Raw genomic sequence first — 18,643 nt, forward strand, 5'->3', positions numbered from 1 at the left:
TTGCTTGCCATGACGTGAGGGTCACAACCTACTCTCTTCATACTATGGTTGTGACAACTAGCTCATAGTAAAATATTGAGTCGTGACAACTACTTTCACTCATGGCTCCACAGTTAAATATTGAGTTAAATATTGGGTTAAATATTGGGTTGTGACAACTACTCTCATCCATGACTCCACAGTTAAATATTGATTGGGTCCAACCGTTGGGTTTATGTCTATGAGCCATTGTGAGAGGAATTCGGACGCTAGAGAGTTCGGTTAATGGGCTCCGATGCTTGACCACTTTATGGAGTGAAGAAAACGAAAAAAGAGTGCGGCGGCTGAAAAGGTTAAATAAATCTAGAAGCATGTTGAATATGAACAGTTGAGATACATGACAGATTCACATGATTAATGCATGTTTATACATCGATGAAAGGACTGAATTTAAATGTTCAAAACGCTTACCATATAATTAAGCAAATTGTACAGTTCCATGCACATATTTGTCATCCCTACAAGTGGGCCATCCCCTCTGTTTTTTCTTCAATAAATCAAGAGCTGCATACTTCACTCTGCATTTCTCCATTTCCGCCGCCATGGAAGCTCTGCACAAACCTTCCCAATTCCACATTGTTATGGTGCCAAGTCCAGGAATTGGCCATCTAATTCCCCTCCTCCAGTTCGCCAAACGCCTTGTCTCTCTTCCCGGCTTATCCGTCACCGTCGCCATTCCCTCCGACGCCCCTCCGACCAAACCCCAAAAAGCTCTCTTCACCAACCTCCCTTCCACCATCCAACCTCTCTTCCTCCCGCTCGTCTCCTTCCACGATCTCCCCAAACACACCAAAATCGAGACCATCATCGCTCTCTCTGTTACTCGCTCTCTTCCTTTCCTTCGCCACCTCTTCCAATCCCTCATCGGAAAAACCCATCTTGCTGCCCTCATCGTCGACCACTTCAGTACTGACGCCTTCGATGTCGCCATCGAATTCAACGTCCCTCGCTACCTTTTCTTCCCTCCCTCCGCCATGTCCCTTTCCTTCGCCTTTCAATTGCCCAGCCTCGACCAAATCGTCGCCGGCGAGTTCAGGGAGCATCCCGAGCTGATTCCGATTCCTGGGTGTATTCCGATTCATGGGAAAGATCTCTTGGAACCGGCTCAAGATAGGGAGGATGATGCGTACAAGCTATTACTCCATAACTGTAAGAGGTATAGATTGGCGGATGCTGTTTTTGTTAACAGCTTCCCTGAATTGGAGCCGGAAGCTATGAAAGCTCTGCTAGTGGAGGAAGCGGGGAAGCCCCCGGTTTATCCAGTGGGCCCGCTGGTGAGAAACGATTGCAGTGAAAACGGAAAGAGAGCGGAGTGTTTGAAATGGCTTGATGAGCAACCAAATGGGTCGGTTCTGTTTGTGTCGTTTGGGAGCGGTGGGACTCTGTCGAGTGCTCAAATCAACGAATTGGCGTTGGGATTGGAAATGAGTGAGCAGAGATTTCTATGGGTCGTAAGAAAGCCAAACGAGGAGGCGGCTAACGCAACGTTTTTCGGCGACGAGAACGAGAAGGAGAACGAAGCGTGGAGATTCTTGCCGGAGGGGTTTATGGAGAGGACTAAAAACAGGGGAATGGTGGTGCCATCGTGGGCGCCACAGGTTGAGGTGCTGAGGCATGAGTCCACCGGGGGGTTCTTGAGCCACTGCGGGTGGAACTCGACGCTGGAAGGCGTGGTGAATGGGGTTCCTCTGATTGCTTGGCCGCTGTATGCAGAACAGAGGATGAACGCCCATATGCTGACAGAGGACATCAAAGTTGGTTTGAGGCCGAAGAAGAAGGAGGGAAGTGGGATTGTGGAGAAGGAAGAGATTGCAGAAGTGGTGAAGTCGTTAATGGAAGGCGAAGAGGGGAAAAGGATTCGAGAGAAAATGAAGAATCTGAAAAATGCAGCGGAAAGAGGTGCGGGGGAAGATGGGTATTCATCCAAAGCAGTGTGTGAAATGGGTATGAAGTGGAAGAAGACGATGATGATCAGCAGTTCCCAGGAAGGGTATGAATTGGAAGAACATCAAGATCTGCAATAATAACAAGCTTTTGAATCTTGAATTGCGTCTGGGGGCATTGAATTTGTTCTCTTGAATCACAACTCCCTCACTTTCTACAATTTGAATAAATCAATAATGTGATGATAACAACAGAATTCTGTGTAATAAAATTATCTTTTCATTTTTTGAATTTTTCAAATCTTTTATTCGTTCTATAACGCTCTAATTTTAAAGATAATGTATTTTATAATCAAATTGAAAGGTATAAAATTGCACATCTAAATCGATTGACCATATTTCAATATTTATTAGCGGTGGATTTTGATGATTACAAATGGTATTAGAGTTAGACATCTGATCGTGTGCCAGTGAGGACGCTCAAGGCCTACAAGGGAGTGGATTGTGAGATTTTATATCAATCGTAGACGGAAACGAAATTTTCTTATAAGGGTGTGTAAATCTCTTCTTAGTAAAAGTGATTTTAAAACTATAAGGCTGACGACGAGTCTGTTCGCAGTGGGTTTCGACCACTACAAATGGTATCAGAGCCAGACACCGGGCGATATGCCAACGAGAACACTAAACTCCAAAAGTGGTAAATTGTGAGATCCCACGTCGGTTGAAAAGAGGAGTGAAATATTTCTTATAAAGTGTATAAATATCTCGTTAATGGATGCATATTAAACTTGGAAGGGTACTAAAGAAGCTTGCTGTTACACATTCATTCATTATGATTTCATCTAAAAGAAAGTTTTTTTTTTCTTTTCTTTTCTTTTTAAGCTTAAACTTATCCATTGATAATTGATATTAATTATAAAGAATTTATTCTTTTAATAAATAGGTGCATTTAAAAATAAATTATGATTTTAAAAAAGTTATTGTTGATAATTTGAATTTAATTTATCAAAATTAGTTAAATAATATTAATAATAATATATATTTTTTTTAAGTATGGTTGGATGCATAGTATTTTTCTGCACACAACTCAAGTATGCGTGCATGAACACGTGCTAGACAGACTCATCAATGTCTTCAAGATCTGACTATAGGTTAGCGCACACTCACACTATTGAAAACCAACGAAAAGGAAAGAAGAACATATAATACTCGATCCACGTTATAAATTGGATTACATATCATATTGCTTTTTGAATATTTATGGCGATTCTAGAGTTAAAGTGACGGTGAATGACATAAAAAATTATTTGATTCGTTTGTATTATTTTTACAAGTTTTACGATAATGTTTAAGGTCATCATCAATTTAAATCAAGAGTCGGTTTCAATTCCAAGAGTATAAACACAATTAATGTAGTATTATCGCAATACAAATGAGAAGTGAAGAGCAAAATTCATTAGAGTTAAAAATATTGGAGTTATTTGCTATTTATCTTAACTCAGTGAAAGATAATTTTGATACGATGGAAAGTAAATTATTTTAAATATAGAGTTTTAGTATGAATAGTAGCTTTTGGGTGAGACAATTCTTGATTTTTGTAAGAGTTCTTTTAACACTTAAAACAATTTTTGACACGTGCCAAAAATTGTATCCATGGAAAACAAGTATCATTAGATCTTTCTTACCAACTTAGAAGCTTTGAAGATTTATTCTAAGATTGAGACAACTTAGGTCAAAACAAATAGAGGATTGGGTTGGATTGTGAAACAATTTCGAGTTGGATTTGGTTATAGTCTCCTTGCATGTGGTGGATAAGAAGGAATTTGATGGTAAGAAATTAACGGACAAGTGGAACAGGCCCTCTGTTTTCCTCTGTTATTTAACAAATCAAATTCCGATGAGTTCCATGCTTCAGCTCTTCACTCTCCACTCCCATTTCCCTAGCCATGGAAGCTCTGCACGTTGATTCTCAACCCCACCTTGTTATCGTCCCAAGTCCCGGCGTTGGCCATCTAATTCCCCTCGTCGAGTTCGCCAAACGCCTCGTCTCCCTCCACAATTTCTCCGTCACCATCGCCATTCCCTCCAACATCCCTCCGACCAAACCCCAAAGAGCTGTCTTAACCGACCTCCCTTCCACTATCCAACCCCTCTTCCTCCCTCCCATCTCCTTCAACGATCTCCCCGAAAACCCCAAAATCGAAACCATCATCATCCTCTCTGTAACTCGCTCTGTTCCATTCCTTCGCGACCTCTTCAAATCCCTCATCGGAAAAACCCATCTTGCTGGCCTTATCGTCGACCATTTCAGTACTGACGCCTTCGATGTCGCCATCGAATTCGACGTCCCTTGCTACCTTTTCTTCCCTCCTTCTGCCATGAACCTTTCCTTCGCATTACAAATGCCAAGCCTCGACCAAATCATCGCCGGCGAGTACAGGGACCATCCCGAGCTGATTCAGATTCCGGGGTGCATTCCAATTCATGGGAAAGAGCTTCAGGAACCGACTCAAGATAGGAGTGACGATGCCTACAAGCTATTGCTCCATAACTGTAAGAGGTATAGAATGGCGGATACCATTTTTCTCAACAGCTACCCTGAATTGGAGCCTGAAGCTATAAAAGCTCTGCTAGAGGAGAAACCAGGGAAGCCCCCTGTTTATCCAATTGGTCCGCTGGTGAGGAAAGATTGCAGTGAAAATGAAGAGAGAGCGGATTGTTTGAAATGGCTTGATGAACAGCCAAAGGAGTCTGTTCTGTTTGTGTCGTTTGGGAGTCGGGGGGCTCTTTGGCGTGATCAAATCAACGAATTGGCGTTGGGATTGGAAATGAGTGGGCAGAGATGTTAGATAAAACCTGAGTTTTACCGTTTTTCTTATTCACACGATTTCAGAAAATCGTGAGTTTGACCATTCGACAAATCACGTCGAATGGATCACCAGAGTTTTAGAAGGGAGTGGCACAGATTTAGTTGGCCACTCTCCAGCCAATTTTAGAATTCTTTTTTACTTTAAATAGGAGTTTGTTCTGAACAAATAAAACAACCTGAACGCAGTCAGAGTTATTTTTCTCTCTCCTTTTTGTTACGCATTTTCTCAATTTCCTCTCACCGAAATTCTGTGAAAACCAACAAGTGGTATCAGAGCCAAGTTGAAGATCGGTGTATATCATTGCAGAGGAGCCAACCTATCAACAAACAAGTTGAATAGCTCAANTTGATTATAAGATATCTCAATTGGGACACTTTTATATCCTTAATTGAATTGAAAAAGTTTTTTTTTAATTTTTTTTTTGTCTAATTGACCAGTGGCATTTTTATATGTACTAGTCACATATCAATGTTTTTTCTTTAAAATAATTTTATTTATTTATTTATTTATTTTAAGTTAATAATAGATAGCGAGAATTCAAACATTTAATCCAGTATATTATATGTCCTGTAATATGATATAAACTCAAAAAAACATTTCTCCGAACTTGATAGGTCACTCGGTTTCTTTCTCCTCAAACCAAACTAAAAATTAAGCATCTTTTAAAATCTAGTTCATGTTAAATTATTATTCCGTTTTTTTATAGTTCAGATAAGGTTAAAAGATTATAATATATTTTTTTAATTAAATAAACATGTAAAATTAGAAAGATTTGAATTATATTCTTTTTTTAACCGTAAACTTAGGTTGAAAAGTGAAATGGGAATTGAATGGGATAATAGAGTGGAGAGAGGGATGAGAATTGATGTGCTGACGTCATAAAGAGTTATGGATTACATCAGCAAATGATGTCATCAAATAATATTCGTGCTGTAATAGAATGAAATTCCAAGTCAGCAGAAGATGAAAGATGGTGGAATTTTCAAGGCTGTTTCCGCGTTGTCCACATAGGAAAATAATAAAAAAATAAAAAACAAACAAACAAACAAATATTGATGGCTTTTGAAATGGTCACCACTTTCCTCTCTCTCTCTCTCTCTCTTCAATTGTCAAAGTACAAATAGTTTAAATTTTGGTCCAAATTCCTAGTTTTTTCTTACGTAATCTACTGAAGCAGAGCTAATATTACAATTTCCACGGGGACAATGATTGTATAACAGTTGTCATAATCCAATGAACAAATCAGCCGTGTGAAATTTGGACTTGGCAGATAATATCAATATATGCTCGAGCCTTAAGTCAATAATAAGAGCTTTGGTAGCATAGAAGTGAGAGAGAAGTGACAACTAGTCACATTTTCTATAGTTTATCTGAAAGGATTTTAGCTATAACATGTGTAGACATGATTTTAGTAATAGATGGTGCGTAAAAGAAATTTGAAATGGGCATGTGAGCATGGATAACATGTCCTAGATAAACATGACTGAGACATCCGACATATGGTCACCGTAAACCCACCTAGGAAGTTTCTTTTTTGTGTTTGTGACCTTACAATTTGATTAGAGCATACTTATTTTGATTAAAGTTAAGGGGGGCTACTCGGTTTCTTCCCAGTACGAGTTCGGCCTTTTTTTAGTCTCTCTTTTTGTTTGTTGGAGAGCTTCTTACACGTCGTTTTTCTCTCTCTTAAATTTACGACCATCTTTAAAATCCCTTCCCTTCAAACCCATTTCCCCCATCTCTTCAACTCTCTCAAAGTTTGGAGCTTTATTCAGTTTTGCTCATTTGGGTTCTTAGAAATTGGGATTTCGGAGTGACCCATTTAGCCAGACATCACCTTTTTGTTGTTCTTCTGTGGATTTTCCCCAATTTTAAACCCTTGAATGACCATATTCTTCTTACATTCTTCTTTCAAGCTTGCAATTTTCTGGGTTTTGACTCATCCCAACTACAGAGCCGCCGCCGCCATTCTTAATGGAACACAAGAGTTTGATCACCGAGTTGACTCAGGGGAAGGAGATGGCGATTCAACTCAAAACCCATCTTCCTTCTCCTCCTCCTCCTGGTTCTTCTCCACAAGCTCTCATTTTCTTGACGGAAATGATTCAGTCTTCTTTCGAGAATGCACTTTTGCTTCTGAATTGGAACCCTAAAGATCCATCCGAAGAAGAAGAAGAACCCACCAAGAACAAGAGGAAAAACAGCAGCAGAGATGTGCTGCTCAAGAGGAGGTAACTAATTTTGAGCTTCTTTTTCCAGTTCTTTTCCTCTGTTTTTCATTTGGATTTGGTTTTGCAGAAAGTTGCTGCCTAAATGGACTGAGGAAGTTAAGGTTGGCAGTGGCTCTGCCGCTGAAGGCCCACTCAATGATGGCCATAGTTGGAGAAAATATGGCCAAAAAGATATCCATGGCGCTAACTTTCCAAGGTGAATATCATAAGTTCATCGTTCTTCCACTAAAAAACAGGACAATTGTTTCTAATAATCAAATTTTTGCAGATGCTATTATAGATGCACTCATCGGAATGTACGAGGATGTTTGGCCACAAAACAAGTTCAGAAATCCGACAACGATCCCAACATTTTCGAGGTGACATACAGAGGACAGCACACATGCAACCAATCCGCAAATTTGGGATTGATTTCCGTTTCAAATCGGAACGAAATCCCAGAAGAAACCCATCAAAATCAACAAAACCCAAACTCTGAAATTCTCTTCAATTTCGGAGAACAACAGCATTTCGGTCTCAAAACAGAGGATTTTGACGATGTTTTTCCGCCGTTTTGCTTCGGATCGGAAACTGTCGATGAAGATGTGTTCTTAGAACAGATGATGGAGCCGGGTTTTGTTGCGGACGGCAACTGGTCTGCGGCGGCTGTGTCGTCGGCGACGTCGGAAACGGCCTGGGATTTAAGCGGTTACGGCGGAGAAATTCAGGGCGGCTGTGTCGTCGGCGACGTCGGAAACGGCCTGGGATTTAAGCGGTTACGGCGGAGAAATTCAGGGGGTTCAGTCGTCGGAGCAATCGAACATGACGGAGATGGTTTCGGCGACAACTTCAGTGACAAATTCGCCGATTGGTAATGGGGATTGGGAATTGTCGCTTGATAAGATTGATTTTGACCAGTTTTTCCACTTTGACCGTCTGGATTTCATCTCTTGAAAGTTCTTGCATTTTGTACCAATTTTTCTTCATTATTATGATTATCATTATATTTTTCATGAAGGATAATTTTCTCTCCATGTAAAAATAATTTTGAGAATGATTATTGGTTGTCACTTTGTTATTATTATTATTTTTTTGGCTAACAAATTATTATTACATATACTTTGATCGGTCGATGGACGAGATATTCTAATATGTTTTGGTCCAAATCTTTCAAGTTCAAGAAATTTGTCACGATGTGGTTAATAATTTTAAGTCTGTCATTAAATATATAAAAGCACATCGAATTTTGATTATAAATCACTCCTTATTTGATTCATGATTTATGAAATAGGTAAGTGAAGGACGATTAAAAGAACTCTACAAGTGGATTCTTAGAATTAAGTGTAAGGATGGTGACTCAATTGAAAAACATAAGATTCCTCTTGTAAGGATGATGATTGAATAGAAATAAGACTTGTCTTGTCACCAAACACAAATGCTAAACGATTCACAACATGAAGGAATAGATTTTCAAAACACGCTTTCACATGCAATGGAAGACTCATCCTAACGTAGGCTTTAAACACAACTTTTAATAGTATTTTAAAAATACTCTTCTAACTTTTAATAACCATTCAAGAATAAGTTTTAATTTAAAAAAATTCATCTATACTTTTTTATTAATTTAAAAAATTAAAAAAATTTCGTTAGTACCATGTTTAAAATATATGGGTAGCATTAACCTCTTTTACCTTTGTATAAAAAAGTTTAAAATAATTTTACGGAAAAGTGTATATACCTTATGGATTGTCTCCAAATTTATTAATATTACTTTTGAAATAAAGTAAGATGGTTTCGATCCAAAACTAATCATATGAATATTTTTTATTTTTATTTTTTAAGTTTAAGGGTGTTTTTAAGATTTCGAAGTATTATAAGAACTTTTGAAAATTTATAGGCATTTTTAAGTAGGGTGATGAGAAAGTATTTTTATTAATTTATTAAAAAAATTAATTACGATTAATAAAATGGAAATATGTGGACTAGGTCTTCTAATATTTAAATAATAGAGAAAATTGATGTAAATATTAATGAAAACAATTTAAGAAAGAATAAAATAATAAATGTTTTATATCAAATCTCTTCTTAATTCAATAATTAATCATTGGGTTTATGGAATAAATAAATAAATAGGATACATTACATTAATATTTAAAAAAAATGACAAAATAAATTATTTGGCTCTACGCCACGAGTCTGAGTACTTGGCAACATGACGTGTTCTCTCGTTCCTCAATAAATAATTAATAAATAGGATACTACTTGGCAACATGACGTGTTCTCCCTTTCCTCAATAAATAAAAATAGCACGTGTCTGTCTAGAAATGTTTTTTAAAAGGGTCTAATTGGAAGGATTTAAAAATAAATAAATAAATAATAAATAATGTCCTAATGCGACAAAAAATTTAATAATTAGTTATTATATATATATATATTTTAGATTTGAATTTATTGAATTTTTTATATTAAAGTTTGATGTCATTTTAGTTATTAATAATAATGCACCATGAATATGTATGATTTAAAAAATAATTAAAAAAAAAAAAAACAACTCATCTTGAAAAGAGAATTTTATTAGGGTAAACACGATACAACATTCTCTTATTATTACATGATTCACTTAATACCCAATCTTCGTCTTCTTCAACTTCAGAGCTATTTCAGAGAGTGCTTTGGAAGAACATCCATCTTCTCCCAGAGCTCTTTCTGCTTCATTCTTCAGATACTTCACTTTCTCACGAACCCTTTTCCCCTCTTCACCTTCCATTAACGACTTCACCACTTCTGCAACCTCTTCCTTCTCCACAATCCCTCTTTCCTCCTTCTTCTTCGGCCTCAAAGCAATTTTAATGCCCTCTGTCAGCATATGGGCGTTCATCCTCTGTTCTGCATACGCCGGCCAAGCAATCAGAGGCACCCCGTTCACCACAGCCTCCAGAGTTGAGTTCCACCCGCAGTGGCTCAAGAACCCCCCGGTGGACTCATGCCTCAGCACCTCAACCTGTGGCGCCCACAATGGCACCACCATTCCCCTGTTTTTAGTCCTTTCTATAAACCCCTCCGGCAGGAATCTCGACACCTCCTTTTCATTCTGGTCGTTAAACAACGTCGTAGTAGCCGTCTCGTCTTTCGGTTTTCTAACGACCCATATGAATCTCTGCCCACTCATTTCCAATCCCAACGCCAATTCGTTGATTTGATCACGCCAAAGAGCCCCCCGACTCCCAAACGACACAAACAGAACAGACTCCTTTGGCTGTTCATCAAGCCATTTCAAACAATCCGCTCTCTCTTCACGACACAAACAGAACAGACTCCTTTGGCTGTTCATCAAGCCATTTCAAACAATCCGCTCTCTCTTCCTTTTCACTGCAATCTTTCCTCACCAGCGGACCAATTGGATAAACAGGGGGGTTCCCTGGTTCCTCCTCTAGCAGAGCTTTTATAGCTTCAGGCTCCAATTCAGGGTAGCTGTTGAGAAAAATGGTATCCGCCATTCTATACCTCTTACAGTTATGGAGCAATAGCTTGTAGGCATCGTCACTCCTATCTGGTATCCGCCATTCTATACCTCTTACAGTTATGGAGCAATAGCTTGTAGGCATCGTCACTCCTATCTTGAGTCGGTTCCTGAAGCTCTTTCCCATGAATCGGAATGCACCCCGGAATCTGAATCAGCTCGGGATGGTCCCTGTACTCGCCGGCGATGATTTGGTCGAGGCTGGGCATTTGTAATGCGAAGGAAAGGTTCATGGCAGAAGGAGGGAAGAAAAGGTAGCAAGGGACGTCGAATTCGATGGCGACATCGAAGGCGTCAGTACTGAAATGGTCGACGATAAGGCCAGCAAGATGGGTTTTTCCGATGAGGGATTTGAAGAGGTCGCGAAGGAATGGAACAGAGCGAGTTACAGAAAGGATGATGATGGTTTCGATTTTGGGGTTTTCGGGGAGATCGTTGAAGGAGATGGGGGGGAGGAAGAGGGGTTGGATAGTGGAAGGGAGGTCGGTTAAGACAGCTCTTTGGGGTTTGGTCGGAGGGATGTTGGAGGGAATGGCGATGGTGACGGAGAAATTGTGGAGGGAGACGAGGCGTTTGGCGAACTCGACGAGGGGAATTAGATGGCCAACGCCGGGACTTGGGACGATAACAAGGTGGGGTTGAGAATCAACGTGCAGAGCTTCCATGGCTAGGGAAATGGGAGTGGAGAGTGAAGAGCTGAAGCATGGAACTCATCGGAATTTGATTTGTTAAATAACAGAGGAAAACAGAGGGCCTGTTCCACTTGTCCGTTAATTTCTTACCATCAAATTCCTTCTTATCCACCACATGCAAGGAGAGCAACTAAAAAACCTAAAACATTCTGCCACAGATCGAGATCGAGTTGGGTTAAATGAATTTTGTGAATCAATTCAAAAGTTGGGGTGGATAGGATTTATAACCAAATCCAACTCCAAATTGTTTCACAATCTAATGGAATCCTCTATTTGTTTTGACTTAAGTTGTCTCAATCTTAGAATAAATCTTCAAAGCTTCTAAGTTGGTAAGAAAGTTTTTTTTTTCTTTCCTTTTCGTTGGTTTTCAATAGTGTGAGTGTGCGCTAACCTATAGTCAGATCTTGAAGACATTGATGAGTCTGTCTAGCACGTGTTCATGCACGCATACTTGAANCAAGATGGGTTTTTCCGATGAGGGATTTGAAGAGGTCGCGAAGGAATGGAACAGAGCGAGTTACAGAGAGGATGATGATGGTTTCGATTTTGGGGTTTTCGGGGAGATCGTTGAAGGAGATGGGGGGGAGGAAGAGGGGTTGGATAGTGGAAGGGAGGTCGGTTAAGACAGCTCTTTGGGGTTTGGTCGGAGGGATGTTGGAGGGAATGGCGATGGTGACGGAGAAATTGTGGAGGGAGACGAGGCGTTTGGGTCGGAGGGATGTTGGAGGGAATGGCGATGGTGACGGAGAAATTGTGGAGGGAGACGAGGCGTTTGGCGAACTCGACGAGGGGAATTAGATGGCCAACGCCGGGACTTGGGACGATAACAAGGTGGGGTTGAGAATCAACGTGCAGAGCTTCCATGGCTAGGGAAATGGGAGTGGAGAGTGAAGAGCTGAAGCATGGAACTCATCGGAATTTGATTTGTTAAATAACAGAGGAAAACAGAGGGCCTGTTCCACTTGTCCGTTAATTTCTTACCATCAAATTCCTTCTTATCCACCACATGCAAGGAGAGGCCTGTTCCACTTGTCCGTTAATTTCTTACCATCAAATTCCTTCTTATCCACCACATGCAAGGAGACTATAACCAAATCCAACTCGAAATTGTTTCACAATCCAACCCAATCCTCTATTTGTTTTGACCTAAGTTGTCTCAATCTTAGAATAAATCTTCAAAGCTTCTAAGTTGGTAAGAAAGATCTAATGATACTTGTTTTCCATGGATACAATTTTTGGCACGTGTCAAAAATTGTTTTAAGTGTTAAAAGAACTCTTACAAAAATCAAGAATTGTCTCACCCAAAAGCTACTATTCATACTAAAACTCTATATTTAAAATAATTTACTTTCCATCGTATCAAAATTATCTTTCACTGAGTTAAGATAAATAGCAAATAACTCCAATATTTTTAACTCTAATGAATTTTGCTCTTCACTTCTCATTTGTATTGCGATAATACTACATTAATTGTGTTTATACTCTTGGAATTGAAACCGACTCTTGATTTAAATTGATGATGACCTTAAACATTATCGTAAAACTTGTAAAAATAATACAAACGAATCAAATAATTTTTTATGTCATTCACCGTCACTTTAACTCTAGAATCGCCATAAATATTCAAAAAGCAATATGATATGTAATCCAATTTATAACGTGGATCGAGTATTATATGTTCTTCTTTCCTTTTCGTTGGTTTTCAATAGTGTGAGTGTGCGCTAACCTATAGTCAGATCTTGAAGACATTGATGAGTCTGTCTAGCACGTGTTCATGCACGCATACTTGAATTGTGTGCAGAAAAATACTATGCATCCAACCATACTTAAAAAAAATATATATTATTATTAATATTATTTAACTAATTTTGATAAATTAAATTCAAATTATCAACAATAACTTTTTTAAAATCATAATTTATTTTTAAATGCACCTATTTATTAAAAGAATAAATTCTTTATAATTAATATCAATTATCAATGGATAAGTTTAGAACTCCTACTTAAGCTAAAAAAGAAAAGAAAAGAAAAAAAAAACTTTCTTTTAGATGAAATCATAATGAATGAATGTGTAACAGCAAGCTTCTTTAGTACCCTTCCAAGTTTAATATGCATCCATTAACGAGATATTTATACANAAATGCACCTATTTATTAAAAGAATAAATTCTTTATAATTAATATCAATTATCAATGGATAAGTTTAGAACTCCTACTTAAGCTAAAAAAGAAAAGAAAAGAAAAAAAAAACTCTCTTTTAGATGAAATCACAATGAATGAATGTGTAACAGCAAGCTTCTTTAGTACCCTTCCGAAGTTTAATATGCATCCATTAACCAGATATTTATACACTTTATAAGAAATATTTCACTCCTCTTTTCAACCGACGTGGGATCTCACAATCTACCACTTTTGGGGCTTAGTGTTATCGTTGGCATATCGCCCGGTGTCTGGCTCTGATACCATTTGTAGTGGTTGAAACCCACTGCGAACAGACTCGTCGTCAGCCTTACAGTTTTAAAATCACTTTTACTAAGAAGAGATTTACACACCCTTATAAGAAAATTTCGTTTCCGTCTACGATCGATATAAAATCTCACAATCCACTCTCTTGTAGGCCTTGAGCGTCCTCACTGGCACACGGTCAGATGTCTAACTCTAATACCATTTGTAACAATCAAAATCCACCGCTAATGATTATATGGATTTAGATGTGCAATTTTATACTTTTAATTTGATTATAAAATACATTATCTTTAAAATCAGAGCGTTATAGAATGAATAAAAGATTTGAATCCTTCTACCCTACTATCTCTTATTGTAATTGACAATTCTTCCCACTCCGATTTACTAAATTGAAAGAAAGAGAGAAATTTTGGAAGTAAGAATCATTAACAAAATTGCTAATAATATCTGTTTAAAAATAAATACAAAGGAAGAATAATATCTGTTTAGAGAACGGAAATAATTACAGAGTTGAGTAGGTAAATAATTGAGGAAAGATTTGGTGAACGGAATTTAAAAATAAAACTTTAAATATCGGCAAAAAAAACTCCATTAAATTTTGTCTGTAACAATACATTCTCTGCAACAGTCAAAAAAGAACATAAGATAGGTAGTGAAAATAACATTATATATACCCATAACATTTCAAGACTTTCCTCGCAAGTCTCTAATGCTCGCATGAAGTCCAACACATGGACAATTGTAAATTTAGAAAATTGAAATTGAAATTGATGGCATGGTTCATATAGGTTCGCTTGTATGCAAAGGACTTAACTTTGTTAAGGATAAATAGGTGACACCAACCTAAGCTAATCAGATAAGTGACTTTACTATCAGCATGGTTATATTTGATGTTGACACGTGTCTCATGGTTCTGCACGTATCATATATATTGATATGTGTGAATGGTCTGTGGATCAATATGTTTCTTATATGTTATGTATATGTTACTAATATGTGAATTGTATGATAATAATTACGGTACGATGTGTTNAAATGCACCTATTTATTAAAAGAATAAATTCTTTATAATTAATATCAATTATCAATGGATAAGTTTAAGCTTAAAAAGAAAAGAAAAGAAAAAAAAAACTTTCTTTTAGATGAAATCATAATGAATGAATGTGTAACAGCAAGCTTCTTTAGTACCCTTCCAAGTTTAATATGCATCCATTAACGAGATATTTATACACTTTATAAGAAATATTTCACTCCTCTTTTCAACCGACGTGGGATCTCACAATTTACCACTTTTGGAGTTTAGTGTTCTCGTTGGCATATCGCCCGGTGTCTGGCTCTGATACCATTTGTAGTGGTCGAAACCCACTGCGAACAGACTCGTCGTCAGCCTTATAGTTTTAAAATCACTTTTACTAAGAAGAGATTTACACACCCTTATAAGAAAATTTCGTTTCCGTCTACGATTGATATAAAATCTCACAATCCACTCCCTTGTAGGCCTTGAGCGTCCTCACTGGCACACGATCAGATGTCTAACTCTAATACCATTTGTAATCATCAAAATCCACCGCTAATAAATATTGAAATATGGTCAATCGATTTAGATGTGCAATTTTATACCTTTCAATTTGATTATAAAATACATTATCTTTAAAATTAGAGCGTTATAGAACGAATAAAAGATTTGAAAAATTCAAAAAATGAAAAGATAATTTTATTACACAGAATTCTGTTGTTATCATCACATTATTGATTTATTCAAATTGTAGAAAGTGAGGGAGTTGTGATTCAAGAGAACAAATTCAATGCCCCCAGACGCAATTCAAGATTCAAAAGCTTGTTATTATTGCAGATCTTGATGTTCTTCCAATTCATACCCTTCCTGGGAACTGCTGATCATCATCATCGTCTTCTTCCACTTCATACCCATTTCACACACTGCTTTGGATGAATACCCATCTTCCCCCGCACCTCTTTCCGCTGCATTTTTCAGATTCTTCATTTTCTCTCGAATCCTTTTCCCCTCTTCGCCTTCCATTAACGACTTCACCACTTCTGCAATCTCCTCCTTCTCCACAATCCCACTTCCCTCCTTCTTCTTCGGCCTCAAACCAACTTTGATGTCCTCTGTCACCATATGGGCGTTCATCCTCTGTTCTGCATACAGCGGCCAAGCAATCAGAGGAACCCCATTCACCACGCCTTCCAGCGTCGAGTTCCACCCGCAGTGGCTCAAGAACCCCCCGGTGGACTCATGCCTCAGCACCTCAACCTGTGGCGCCCACGATGACACCACCATTCCCCTGTTTTTAGTCCTCTCCATAAACCCCTCCGGCAAGAATCTCCACGCTTCGTTCTCCTTCTCCTTCTCGTCGCCAAAAAACGTTGCGTTAGCCGCCTCGTCGTTTGGCTTTCTTACGACCCATAGAAATCTCTGCTCGCTCATTTCCAATCCCAACGCCAATTCGTTGGTTTGAGCACTCGACAGAGTCCCACCGCTCCCAAACGACACAAACAGAACCGACCCATTTGGTTGCTCATCAAGCCATTTCAAACACTCCGCTCTCTTTCCGTTTTCACTGCAATCGTTTCTCACCAGCGGGCCCACTGGATAAACCGGGGGCTTCCCCGCTTCCTCCACTAGCAGAGCTTTCATAGCTTCCGGCTCCAATTCAGGGAAGCTGTTAACAAAAACAGCATCCGCCAATCTATACCTCTTACAGTTATGGAGTAATAGCTTGTACGCATCATCCTCCCTATCTTGAGCCGGTTCCAAGAGATCTTTCCCATGAATCGGAATACACCCAGGAATCGGAATCAGCTCGGGATGCTCCCTGAACTCGCCGGCGACGATTTGGTCGAGGCTGGGCAATTGAAAGGCGAAGGAAAGGGACATGGCGGAGGGAGGGAAGAAAAGGTAGCGAGGGACGTTGAATTCGATGGCGACATCGAAGGCGTCAGTACTGAAGTGGTCGACGATGAGGGCAGCAAGATGGGTTTTTCCGATGAGGGATTGGAAGAGGTGGCGAAGGAAAGGAAGAGAGCGAGTTACAGAGAGAGCGATGATGGTCTCGATTTTGGTGTGTTTGGGGAGATCGTGGAAGGAGACGAGCGGGAGGAAGAGAGGTTGGATGGTGGAAGGGAGGTTGGTGAAGAGAGCTTTTTGGGGTTTGGTCGGAGGGGCGTCGGAGGGAATGGCGACGGTGACGGATAAGCCGGGAAGAGAGACAAGGCGTTTGGCGAACTGGAGGAGGGGAATTAGATGGCCAATTCCTGGACTTGGCACCATAACAATGTGGAATTGGGAAGGTTTGTGCAGAGCTTCCATGGCGGCGGAAATGGAGAAATGCAGAGTGAAGTATGCAGCTCTTGATTTATTGAAGAAAAAACAGAGGGGATGGCCCACTTGTAGGGATGAAAAATATGTGCATGGAACTGTACAATTTGCTTAATTATATGGTAAGGGTTTTGAACATTTAAATTCAGTCCTTTCATCGATGTATAAACATGCATTAATCATGTGAATCTGTCATGTATCTCAACTGTTCATATTCAACATGCTTCTAGATTTATTTAACCTTTTCAGCCGCCGCACTCTTTTTTGTGTTCTTCACTCCATAAAGTGGTCAAGCATTGGAGCCCATTAACCGAACTCTCTAGCGTCCGAATTCCTCTCACAATGGCTCATAGACATAAACCCAACGGTTGGACCCAATCAATATTTAACTGTGGAGTCATGGATGAGAGTAGTTGTCACAACCCAATATTTAACTGTGGAGCCATGGATGAGAGTAGTTGTCACGACTCAATATTTTATTATGAGCCAGTGACTCAATACAATGATTATGAGATTTTATTATGAGAGTAGTTGTCAGAGACTCAATATTTTATTATGAGAGTAGTTGTCATGACTCAGGAAGAAAATATTTGAAAAGACATAAAACGGAAATAAGTTATTTCAAAAGGAAATTTCAATACAATGATTCAAATAATTGACAACGAAAGATATGAAAATTTGTATCCAAAAAGAAATACTGGACTCATGCCCAGTGACATGATTTCCTTTCTGGCAATCCACATCTCTCAAACACGCCCTCTTGACCCGACACCTCAAGCATCTGAAAAAGAAAAACGTAGCAAGTATGAGTATAAAAAATATACTCAATTAATCATCTACTTATAAGCTCTCATCGCATTATAGGCTTAATAGATAAACATATACTTCTCATTGGCTCTCGAACGTCTAATTCTAGTCTTAACCTCTTGGGGCTGCTCTGGTTCATTATTTCATTTTAACCCTAATAGTTCCTTATGTTGAGGTGTGAATGACTAGTGACCTACTAAGAGCTACCTCAAGCATGGCTCTATAAGACTACTCGGTATCTTACTTAGGGGTGAGCTGCAACCTCCTAGGTCCATAATAGTCCCCTCATCGGGAAGGGAGCTTAGCCATCCAGCTAAATGGTCTGTACAAGGTGAGTCTCATGTTTTTCATTTGGGTGTACATGGTCCGTTGGATTGAGTTGAGGGATTTTTTTTTTATCCAACTCAAAAGTTCGAGTTGGTTGGATTTGTAAACCAACCTAACTAGAAAATGTTCACAGCCTACAATTTATTTTCTGGTTGAGTTGTTGGATTGTTAAAAAAATTAATTTTCTAAAAAAAGTTTTATTTATCCACAATTTATAATTACTCATACAATCTTTAAATAAAGATATTAAAAGTTCAACCCAAATCAATCTATAATTGTACACAAAAAAAAAAAAAAAAAAAAAAAAAATTCAAAGTTCTCTTATATGTTCAATAAATTATATATATTAATATTATTTTTTAAAATTTATGAATACTTTTTATACGTGAAATAAAGTTGTATTTATATAATGATAAACGTAATTTTCAAAACAAAAATAGTGATCATAAAAGATTTCCGGTTACATTATTAAAGGGCTTGAATTAAAAATGTT

General features: G+C 38.5%; 5 protein-coding genes across 7 annotated transcripts; 3 read left to right on the forward strand and 2 right to left on the reverse strand.

The window, feature by feature from the left end:
- The first annotated feature begins 418 nt into the window (after positions 1 to 418).
- Positions 419 to 2,179, forward strand: LOC111473764 (hydroquinone glucosyltransferase-like). Its single transcript, XM_023119172.1, has one exon. The coding sequence runs from the start codon at positions 582 to 584 to the stop codon at positions 2,061 to 2,063; it is 1,482 nt and encodes a 493-aa protein (XP_022974940.1). The 5' UTR covers positions 419 to 581; the 3' UTR covers positions 2,064 to 2,179.
- Positions 2,180 to 3,819: 1,640 nt separating this feature from the next.
- LOC111473758 (hydroquinone glucosyltransferase-like) lies at positions 3,820 to 4,771 on the forward strand. Its single transcript, XM_023119161.1, has one exon. The coding sequence runs from the start codon at positions 3,869 to 3,871 to the stop codon at positions 4,769 to 4,771; it is 903 nt and encodes a 300-aa protein (XP_022974929.1). The 5' UTR covers positions 3,820 to 3,868.
- Positions 4,772 to 6,527: 1,756 nt separating this feature from the next.
- On the forward strand, positions 6,528 to 8,086 carry LOC111473778 (probable WRKY transcription factor 46). 3 transcript variants are annotated; one of them, XM_023119187.1, is made up of 4 exons: positions 6,528 to 7,023; positions 7,091 to 7,219; positions 7,292 to 7,724; positions 7,792 to 7,974. In XM_023119187.1, the coding sequence occupies exons 1-4, from the start codon at positions 6,767 to 6,769 to the stop codon at positions 7,954 to 7,956; spliced, it is 984 nt and encodes a 327-aa protein (XP_022974955.1). In that variant the 5' UTR covers positions 6,528 to 6,766; the 3' UTR covers positions 7,957 to 7,974. The 3 variants fall into 3 exon arrangements, with proteins under 3 accessions (XP_022974955.1, XP_022974956.1, XP_022974957.1); XM_023119188.1 differs by having other exon boundaries at positions 6,529 to 7,023; positions 7,292 to 7,663; positions 7,731 to 7,974; XM_023119189.1 differs by having other exon boundaries at positions 6,531 to 7,023; positions 7,292 to 8,086.
- Positions 8,087 to 9,559: 1,473 nt separating this feature from the next.
- On the reverse strand, positions 9,560 to 11,235 carry LOC111473776 (hydroquinone glucosyltransferase-like). The gene is made up of 3 exons (XM_023119186.1): positions 10,574 to 11,235; positions 10,349 to 10,506; positions 9,560 to 10,287 (listed from the first exon to the last, which is right to left on the reverse strand). Exons 1-3 carry the CDS (start codon positions 11,185 to 11,187, stop codon positions 9,623 to 9,625), a joined length of 1,437 nt encoding a protein of 478 aa, XP_022974954.1. The 5' UTR covers positions 11,188 to 11,235; the 3' UTR covers positions 9,560 to 9,622.
- A 4,171-nt stretch (positions 11,236 to 15,406) lies between these two features.
- On the reverse strand, positions 15,407 to 17,116 carry LOC111473765 (hydroquinone glucosyltransferase-like). Its single transcript, XM_023119174.1, has one exon. It carries the CDS (start codon positions 17,005 to 17,007, stop codon positions 15,523 to 15,525), a length of 1,485 nt encoding a protein of 494 aa, XP_022974942.1. The 5' UTR covers positions 17,008 to 17,116; the 3' UTR covers positions 15,407 to 15,522.
- Positions 17,117 to 18,643: the final 1,527 nt, after the last annotated feature.

Source organism: Cucurbita maxima, unplaced genomic scaffold (assembly GCF_002738345.1).
Source record: "Cucurbita maxima cultivar Rimu unplaced genomic scaffold, Cmax_1.0 Cma_Scf00159, whole genome shotgun sequence".
Lineage (NCBI taxonomy): Eukaryota > Viridiplantae > Streptophyta > Magnoliopsida > Cucurbitales > Cucurbitaceae > Cucurbita > Cucurbita maxima.

Bases quoted from the DNA above. Each gene is read 5' to 3' on its own strand.
- LOC111473776 (XM_023119186.1), bottom strand. From the start codon at position 11,187: ATGGAAGCTCTGCACGTTGATTCTCAACCCCACCTTGTTATCGTCCCA. The intron at 10,507-10,573 runs GTATAGAATGGC...TAACTGTAAGAG, and splicing joins TTGCTCCATAACTGTAAGAG to GTATAGAATGGCGGATACCA. The intron at 10,288-10,348 runs GTTTGAAATGGC...GTGAAGAGAGAG, and splicing joins AAAGGAAGAGAGAGCGGATT to CGGATTGTTTGAAATGGCTT.
- LOC111473764 (XM_023119172.1), top strand. From the start codon at position 582: ATGGAAGCTCTGCACAAACCTTCCCAATTCCACATTGTTATGGTGCCA.
- LOC111473778 (XM_023119187.1), top strand. From the start codon at position 6,767: ATGGAACACAAGAGTTTGATCACCGAGTTGACTCAGGGGAAGGAGATG. The intron at 7,024-7,090 runs GTAACTAATTTT...TTGGTTTTGCAG, and splicing joins GATGTGCTGCTCAAGAGGAG to AAAGTTGCTGCCTAAATGGA. The intron at 7,220-7,291 runs GTGAATATCATA...AAATTTTTGCAG, and splicing joins CATGGCGCTAACTTTCCAAG to ATGCTATTATAGATGCACTC.
- LOC111473758 (XM_023119161.1), top strand. From the start codon at position 3,869: ATGGAAGCTCTGCACGTTGATTCTCAACCCCACCTTGTTATCGTCCCA.
- LOC111473765 (XM_023119174.1), bottom strand. From the start codon at position 17,007: ATGGAAGCTCTGCACAAACCTTCCCAATTCCACATTGTTATGGTGCCA.